Genomic DNA, 10,127 nt, shown 5'->3' with positions numbered 1-10,127 from the left:
CATCAGTGACATCACCAGCAGCCTATCCGGAAGGGCCACGTCACTGATGACCTCATGGCTGCCACACCCCAAACACCTCACCAGTCATCGTCTGATGACCAATGGTGAGGTGCCGTGTCATAGAGACGGGCCTCCACGAGCCAGTCCGGAGTGACCACATCATCAGGACACCTGATGCGTGCCGGCCTATCAGGGCCTGCCATCTCAAGGACATGCCCAGTGAGGTCCTTACCGGACCTAGCCTCTGATGCACTAAGTGCCTGAGCATGCTCAGTAGCCTGAACAACAGTCTCAGAAATCAGACTATCTGCCTGAGCATGCTCAGTAGGCACAACACAGGACTTAGACACGGCACGATGTCCAAGTCCTTGTGCAAAGAGGCTTTTCACACTAAGTGTAGGAGCATGCTCCGTAGCCTGAACCGAGGACTTAGCCTCAGAAATGGCACTATCAGGCTGAGCATGCTCACTAGGCGAAACACTAGACTTAAGCTCTGGCTGGGGTAAATCGACACACGAATGTGCACTAGCCGCCTCTCCATACTTAGACGTGGAAGAAGAAGCAGCCAGCTGAATGACCCGAGGCATGGCCAAAAATGGCGGCCGGCACCTGGGCGCAACTGGAACCGCAGCAGGCTGCTTGTGGCTACAGCTGTCCCAATTCATAACAACATTATAATAACCTTAGCATAATTTTTTTATTATTTTTATTTCTTAGGAATCTAACAACAAGATTAAGGAACTGTTAAAGCATGCGCTTGGTGTCGGGAAGGTTGAAGAGTGTCAACAATCCAGTCTACTTTGGTCACCAAATGTCAATAAAAGAACTAACTTGACGTTACTTAAATGTCTATTTAGGATGTTAAAATCTGTTCCATTTGACTTTCACAATTTGTCTAATAGCTCCTTTAACTTCCTTGTTCCTCAGGCTATAAACAATTGGGTTTAACATGGGAACCGCAGCCACGTAGAGCAGAGAAGTAAATTTGTCCTCATCCGAGGAATGATCAGACAGTGACTTCATGTACAAAAATAAGATTGGTCCATAGAAAACTACAACAGAAGTCAGATGGGATGAGCAGCTAGAGAAGGTTTTGAATCGACCCTTAAGAGAACGTATCTTCAGAATGGAGGAGATAATGTGCAAATAGGAGAACATGAACAATAAAAAAGTAAGAAAGACCAAACATATGTCTTCAATAAACAGAACCATTTCCAGACTCGTAGTGTCGCTGCTGGAAAGGCTCATTATCGCTCTGATCTCACAGAAGAAGTGGTTGATTTCAGAAGAACGGCAGAACAATAGACCGTATGTGAGCAATGTAAACATCAGGGAGTTCAGGGTGCTCATAAGCAAGGAAGAGGCGGCCATCACAATGCACATTTTTTTGCTCATCAACAAAGGATAATGTAAAGGGGAACAGATCGCAACGTACCGGTCATAGGCCATACAGGTCAGGATCAAAATCTCCTCATCAACACAGAGAATAAAGAAATACAATTGTGTCATACAGCCCGAAAAATAAATCGTTGTGTCTGCTGTTAAAGTAATTGACAGCAAATTTGGGAAAATTGTGGAAATGAATGTGGCATCAACAATAGACAGGTTACATAGAAGGAAGTACATCGGAGTGTGAAGTTGAGGCACGGCAGTGACCAGAGATGCAATAAGCAAGTTTCCACATACAACTAACAAGTATATTAACAAAAACCCAATAAATGTAATATACGTCATGTCTCCAGAGGTGGAAAATGCGAGAATGTGGAATTCCAGGACTGTAGTGTTATCACAACTGATCATTTTGAAGGCCTAAAAATATAAAGACAATTAATCCAGAATTTGAAATTTGTGGCTAATTTGTGCTACACCTGTTTGTAGGTCATGTAGGGTATTGCAGGTCAACCCCTGAGCTGTGGTACATTCATACACAACTAATAGGAAGGAGCTACAAGATTTTGAGATTAAATCAGTCATTTCCTCTTCATATTGGACAACCCCTTTAAGATATTAATTGCCTATCTGTAGAAAAGGCCAACAATGTACAAATAGTGGGAATGTAACCACTGCGAGTGCTAGAACAAAGAATCGGTTGTACATAGAAAGTACCAAGCCCCTTTGGTGTCTAGTGTTTTTTCCCGAAAATAAGTTCTACCCTGAAAATAAGCCCTGGCAGGATTTTTCAGCCCTTTAGAGTATGCTTAAAATACAAACCCTACTCCAAAAATAAGCCCTAGGTGTTGTTCAATAATGAAGTCTCCAGGCAACTAAAAAAATTAAAGAATACACCAGGACACGTCATTAAAGAAAGCAGACATCCCCAAAAGAGAGAAGAAAGAACCAAAAGAGATAAGACAGCCCCCCCAAAAAAGCAGACAGCACACCCAAAAAAATCGCACTCACCAGAACCCAAACAACTGTAGCTGGCAAGTGGCGACGGTGGATGGGTTCTCCCACAATGATCTGGATTGCTGTCATGGTTCCTTACCATTTCGCTCACACACACAATGGGTCTCCGTATCACTTTTTGCTCTCACTAACTCTACCAAAGTGGCATTGCTTCTGGCAGGGGCAGTAACCGCTGTGCAACACAGAAGGAGTGACTTCTGTGCAAAACAGAGAGAATAAATCTGTAGAATGCAGGGGCAGTGACCACTGCGGAATGCAGAGGGACATGACAGTGAAGCAGACCTGTATGTGAGAGCCCATTAACTTGCCAACTCTACATGACCGGAGTCTGGTAAGTGCAGTTTCCCGGGGGAGATATCTGCCTTATCTTGGGGGTAAATTTAGCAGTACATAGGGAATAGCCATGTTTCCCCAAAAATAAGCCGTACCCCGAAAATACGCCCTAGCACATTTTTCAGAGCAAAAGGTTATTTAAGACCCTGCTTTATTTTTGAGGAAACACAGTATCAGCTGTACTTAGCATTTTTATGAGTTGTGATGTTTGATCCTATGCTAGCATTTAATGAGAGTCAAAGCCCCCAACAATCAGACATAGTCAAATGATGAGACTTAAAGGGTTAAGGCCCCGTTACACGCAATGACGTATCTAACGATATATCGCCAGGGTCACAGATTCTGTGACGTGCATCCGGCATCGTTAGCGACGTCGTTGCGTGTGACAGCAAGGAACGACCGTTAATGATGGAAAATCCTCACCTTATTGTCCATCGATGACACGTAGTTACTTTTCAAATTATCGTTGATTGTAGAAGACGCAGGTTGTTCGTCATTCCCGAGGCAGCACACATCGCTACGTGTGACACCTCGAGAGCGACGAACTACAGCTTACCTGCAGCCGCCGGCAACGTGGAAGGAAGCAGGTGGGCGGTATGTTACGTCCCGCTCATCTCCGCCCCTCCGCTTCTATTTTGCGGCCGTTTAGTGACGCCGCTGTGACGCCGCATGCACCGCCGCATGCACCGCCCCCTTAGAAAGCAACGTCGGTAGGCAGGTAAGTCCCGTGTGACGGCTCCTATCGATTTTGTGCACCATGGGCAGCGATTTGCCTGTGACGCACAAACGACAGGGGCAGGTGCTTTCACCAGCAATATCGCTAGCGATATCGCTGCGTGTAACACCCCCTTTATTCCCATCTCCAAAATGCTATCCCAATATGTCATAGGTGTAATAATAATAATAATATTAGCAAATACCTCCAATTAGATATGTAGTGTAGTGTTTATAATTCACTATGTCGCTTACCACATGTTCATGGGATTGCAGGACCTTAGGTATCCATGGTTATGACCACTAGCAACTAACTATATGTCGTTAGGTCACAACCATGGATACCTAAACTTATCCAACCATGAATACCTAAGGTCCTGCAATGCCCTGAACATGAGGTAAACGACATAGTGAATCAGAAGAACTAAAATACATTATTATTACACCTACTAAATATAAGGATAGGATCTTGGAGATGGAAATAACCCCTTATTGTTTTAAGTAAGATAACCACTTTCAGCCATCTCTAAGACTTCATTCATATGGACGTATTTGAAAACTGTACCTAAGGATCTAAAAGAAGGACATCATGGTCGGAAAAATAGAAGGAACAAGGTGAAGAGGAAGACCAGCAACTCCATGGCCTAATACTATAAAAAAAAACGGTGGAGAAGTCCCTGGTGGACCTATCTAGGCTTGGACAAGATCGATCTTCCTACAGAGGTCAAGTCACCATGGCTTGAGATCAAGCTAAAGGCTGTTTAAAGAAAGAAGATCCTACTGATGATTCATCAATGTCTGTAGATGAAAAAACCCTTTTACCTTGAGTAGTTATATTTCCTTGACTCATATAACAAATATATGTAACATCTTTCAGTGTTTCTGCATTTCTAAACCTTTCAAGTTATATACCTTGTATAAAGTACACGTCTCAGCTGAATAACAAGATTTATAACAGTGAAATTTCAGCTGTGCAGATGTTATAAAACTTTGCACCCAGTACACATGTTGCTCCATCTCCCCCTAGTTTATTCTACCCCTATGGCCCAATTCATCATAAGCATTTTTTGTGATAGCAAACTTAATATTTTTTGCACCAAATTCTTCAAAATGGCACAAGTGGTTCATGAATTTTGAGCAAAATCAATGCCCCTTATTTTTGTCCTTGACCTCTTTTTTTTGCATCTTTATGGAGAAAAAAAAAAATATTTTTTCCACTAAAATAGGAGCAAAATATGAGCAAAAGTTTGAAGCATTTAAGAAATATCTCTTTGGGTCAATGTAGAACATTTACTCCAGAATTTATTTACGTTTTAAAAAAAGTCTTAAATGATGAATTTGCCGCACACATCTGGGATGCAAAATCAAACCCACATTGCCAAACATTAAAAAAAAACCTGAACACATAAAATAGGCTTAAAAAGGCATACGTTAAAAGAAGAATTTAGTGTAAAACTACCCAAAAATAGATAAAAAAAGAACAATTGCAATAATGGATTGTGCACTAAGTGTCTTGTAAGACAACAAGATATTCCGAAAGAAAGTTGACCTCTATAGACCTTCTTGTTCTCCTCAATATTAGTTCTGGTCTCGAGCACCATTCTGTAAAGTAGACTACAATATTGTGCCTTAAGTGAATGAATAAAATACTGTATGAATAATATTACCAGAAGTCTTGAAACATTCTCACTTGTAAGGAGCGTTGTTTGCCTCAGTGGTTTATATCAGGTGTGAAATCCAGGACCTTGGTAGATTAGCCATGGAGATACCTTCACATCATGTTTAGAATAGTGTTGAATATTTCTGATCACGATCAATGAATGGCTATAATAGTTTTAAAATATTACTCTGCTTTCAAATTTATAAAGACATCATTTTCCTTAGGGGGGAAAAAAGATTAATGAACCCCAATGGAGCTCTCTCGAGCTTGTTATCATCACCCATTTGTGTAATGATGAAAAAACAGTTTAGAATACAATTAAAATGGGACATTTGTCATCTGGTGTGAGTGGTCTTTGTTTCAAAAAACAGTTGCAGATCAAAATGAATAAAAATATAAAATATACTTTTTTCTCCCCACCCAGTAAAGAATTGCAAATTTTTTTCTGGTTACAACCGTCGTTTAGGCATTGAAAGTTAATGGGTGCAGATCATTCTACTGTACTAACAAGTGAATGTTCCATGACACTTGCAGCAACTAAACAGTAATTCATCTTCAACCAATTAACAGGATTGACCACTACTTGGACAACCCCTTCTCATTTCCCATGTTTGCCCCAGAAAAATAAATAAACCTATACTCACTTCCGTTTCCAGCGCACTTTCAGCAGTGTCTGAAGTCGCGTTCCCAGGGCTCATGTGACATTGTTATGACATGTGGGCCCCGGGATCAATCAGGCACTGATTGGTTTCGGGGCTTGCTTGTCATAACACTGTCACGTGGGTACCAGGAATGCAACTTAATACATCACGGGAACCATAGCCACACCGGAGGTGAGTATGGGCTTATTTTTTTTTTATGGGGGCGAACAAGTGCAACTCGCAGTGCATATACAATTCTCCTTAAATCATTCCTATCAAACCCAGCTCAGTCCAAAACTTTTAAAAATTAAACCAAACAAGCCACACCACTGACCCCAGTACATCCATGTCCAGTTGTACCAATTCATCACCTGACTTTCCCAGACTAATAACGCACACATTTTTTTTCCACTCATGTGTAGCCTTCCTAGGTTTGAGTTTAGCACCACCTAGATCTTTTTGGCTTCCTCCCAGGACTAATGTCTTTCAAAGCCCCAGGAGATGGCCCAATACTGACCAAGACCAGACATGTATATGAGCGCAGATACACCTCTCCAGTGAAAGTCATGACAGAGTTCTACAAGTTGCTGACTTCTTCAACTAAGACCGATGACTTCAGCTAAGACCATTCCAGCGTAAGCTCTAAGACACCAATTATTTGACAAGTTACTTTACCATCTGCTTTCATTCCTTAGACCTCATTTGGAGACAAATGATCCATTGTGCAGCATTCATAAGTACTTTCTGCACACAATCTGTCCTTTAGTCAACCGCCTCATCTATTATGGACAGGCCAATTGTCACGCCTGCCTGGATCCACAGACTCAGATGGGCTGTAATGGAGGGAAGCCACTCACCAAGCAGGACCCCCAGAACCCTGAAACCCTTTAACTCCTATACAGGGATTTGGAATTACACAGGGCTCTGGTGATCACTACCTGTGGAAGGCTGCAGTCTGATGAGAGTAGTAGTCAGGCAGGGTCAAACCAAGAATTGCGGAACAGGGACAGAATCGGCAGGCAATGACGTAGTCAGCAAACGTAGCAGAGGTCAAATCCGGATCGGGCAGCAAGGTACAAAAACAGTAGGCAGGAGGGTAGTTAGAAAACACGGAGAAGTCAGCACACAGGAATAACCAAACAGAATAGGACGTAACAGGAGCCAGGAAAATCAGAACTATCTCTGGCAGTGGTCATGTGACAGGAGGGGGAATAAGAAAGGTGTGGTGTCTTCCCATTGGCTGTAGCTGAACGCTGGCAACTTCAGCTGGAAGACACATGCCAACCACAGTCAGACAGCGGTACTGCAGATCCCAAGATAACCCAGCCCAGTGGATGATCAGAGCCTGCGCCCACCGATCTTGCTGGCATCGACTCCTCTCCCATCACCAGCACCATCCACGGTAGGCACACGGCGTCGCCTGGCGATCAGAGCAGAAGTCGCTGGAGCAGACTCCGGCGGTGACCTAACACCACTCCAATGTCTCCATCCACTGACACTCCCCCAGTGAACAAGCTTCAGTTAGCTGGTGTACCGCCAGTAGACAGATCTCAGGCCTACTTAATTTAGTGCTACCGCAGGTCAACTTGGCTCCGGAGGCGTACTCTTCACACAACCTTTTATCATTTCCTCTCTGCTTCTACAAACCCAATAGTTTTTTTAAAAAGCTAAGCAGGCTATCAAATAGTCAACCAGTCTTTTAAAGATGAACAAAGAGCATAAGTAGTCTCTTTACCAAAAGAGGATTACATGCTTTTACTGCTTGCATGCTCACCCGCTTTACTTCTTTCCTTGGTGTAACAAGTGGCATCCATGGCATTTACCACCATCTTGTTAGCTAGTGGTCTCATTGTCTTTAGAACCAAATATGAGGTTTTGGAGTCTTCCATTGTATTACCCTCAAATACTTTTAAATGTGTCCATGTGGGACTCAAACCTGATATGAGTTTATCTAATCATTTCATCAGTTTCCGCTTATCTATCATCAGTGGCTTCTTTCTTTTTCTATGGAAATTTATAGTGGTGTAAAATACCCCTAAATAGTAATTGTAGGTAATTATCATGTCTCTTTGGACTAACCTAAGACACTTGTGCTGTAATTCCTTTCCCTGCACCAAAGGATAAGGTGAGGTACCAAGAGCACAGAGCAAAGGGCACCTGTCCAGACTATATAGACCAAAGAACCACTAGAAGGATTGATGATTGACTATCTCTCCGTAGGACAATTGGCTTGGGGACCTCGATAGTGCTTGGTCATGACTCACCACTTTTCCAAATTTGCTTTGGTCACCCCAACTAGAGATCAGACCTCTAAATCTGCTGTGAGAGCCATCTGTCAAGATTTCATCCTGATGGCACCCCGACAGATAGGGGGTGAGGTGAGGAAGTGGTGTGAGAGTGGGAGAAACTGAAAGTTCGGTCGATTAAGTAGGAGGAGATCCAGGATAGGGCCAAGTCTGTGATTCCTAGAGATGAGAGAATTTGTAGTAGAAGGGAATGGTCTACTTTGTTAAAGACAGAGGACAGGTCCAGGAGGAGGAGGACAGAGTAGTGTCGCTTGGCTTTGGCGGTTAGTAGGTCATTAGTGACTTTAGTTAGGGCAGTTTCAGTGGAATGATGCGGTCAGAAGCCAGATTGTAGACAGTCAAAGAGGGAGCAGGAAGAGAGGTATGAGGATAATTCAAGATGGACATGTTGTTCCAGTAGTTTTGAGGCATAGGGGAAAAGTGATATGGGGCAATAGCTTGACACAGAGGAAGGGTCAAGGGAGGGCTTTTTGAGGATGGTGTAATGGAGGCATGTTTAAAGCATGAGGGGAATACACCAGTTGTTAGTGATAGGTTGAAGAGATGGGTTAGGGTTGGGATGAAGACTGTGGTAAGATTGGGGATGAGGTGGGATGGGAATGGATCAAGCGGACAGGTGGTGAGATGTGATCTTGAGAGCAGAGTGGAAAGATGATCTTCTGTCATGGTGGAGAAGCTAAATTTGGAGGAAAAAGGCTGAAACTACTCTATGATCACAACTAAATTGCCTTTGCTATTCGGGCTGCAAGGCTACCATGCTCTAGTTACCTAGGCCTACGCTAAACCCTATTGGAGGTGTACACCGGTAAAAAACAAGGTAACGCTATGGACAAGGACAAGGTCCATTCCTGGCAGCTCAATACTGCAACATTTGGGTGGCTCGTTGGTGTGCACTCTTCTTCTTGAATTCTGCTCTGCAGAGGTATCTTCACCTCTGATACATTTAACTGGTTGGTGGTGAAACAAAGAGGACTAGTAAGGACAGCAACAACTAAGGCTACTTTTACACATCAGTTTTTTGCAATCAGGCACAATCCGGTTTGTGCCTGATGCAACCGATCCGTCTCAGAGTGTTTAAAAACTGATGCGACAGATCCGGTAAAAAAACGGATCCGTTTTTTTTTTAAAGCTGAGAGAGAAAGAGACTCCATCATAATTGCACACGCAGGCACTCCCGCACGCATCATCATCGCACATAAACCGGCACTCCCGCACTCATCATTACCGCACATACACCGGCACTCCCGCACGCACCATCACTGCACATACACCGGCACTCCCGCACGCACCATCACTGCACATACACCGGCACTCCCGCACGCATCATCCCCGCACACACCCCGACACTCCCGCACCCACCATCACTGCACATACACCGGCACTCCCGCCCCCATCATCACCGCACATACACCGGCACTCCCGCATGCATCATCACTGCACATACACCGGCACTCCCGCACCCACCATCACTGCACATACACCGGCACTCCCGCACGCACCATCACTGCACATACACCGGCACTCCCGCATGCATCATCACTGCACATACACCGGCACTCCCGCACGCACCATCACTGCACATACACTGGCACTCCCGCACGCACCATCATCGCACATACACCAGCACTCCCGCACGCACCATCACTGCACATACACCCCGGCACTGCCGCACACACCATCACTGCACATACACTACACCTGCACTCCCGCACGCACCATCACTGCACAAACACCGGCGTGAGAAAAGAGTCTCGCATTACACCCGCAGCATGCCGCGATTGTTTTCTCGGTCCGATTAGGACTGAGAAAATAATCGCTCATGTGCGCGGACACACAGGCTAAAATTCGTCCGAGGGGAATGCGATGTTTTATCACACTCCACTCGCACCGATTTTCTTAGGCCAGAGAGAGAGAGATGTTTTCTGACAAGCAATGAATTAGATCACTTTTGGGCATGCTCAGAAGTAAAAACCGAATCCGGTACATGCTTAATAATAAATAAAATAATAATAATCTTTATTTCTATAGCGCCAACATATTCCGTAGCGCTTTACATTGCATGCCACC

General features: G+C 44.1%; 1 protein-coding gene across 1 annotated transcript; it reads right to left on the bottom strand.

Moving 5' to 3' along the window:
• Positions 1–861: 861 nt before the first annotated feature.
• Positions 862–2,475, bottom strand: LOC142302755 (olfactory receptor 5AR1-like). Its single transcript, XM_075343867.1, has 2 exons — positions 2,401–2,475; positions 862–1,809 (listed from the first exon to the last, which is right to left on the bottom strand). Exons 1-2 carry the CDS (start codon positions 2,473–2,475, stop codon positions 862–864), a joined length of 1,023 nt encoding a protein of 340 aa, XP_075199982.1.
• Between the last annotated feature and the right edge of the window lie 7,652 nt (positions 2,476–10,127).

This window comes from Anomaloglossus baeobatrachus, chromosome 4, assembly GCF_048569485.1.
Source record: "Anomaloglossus baeobatrachus isolate aAnoBae1 chromosome 4, aAnoBae1.hap1, whole genome shotgun sequence".
NCBI lineage: Eukaryota > Metazoa > Chordata > Amphibia > Anura > Aromobatidae > Anomaloglossus > Anomaloglossus baeobatrachus.
The sequence above is the reverse complement of the archived record's forward strand: the minus strand, read 5'-3'. Positions and strand labels throughout refer to the sequence as shown.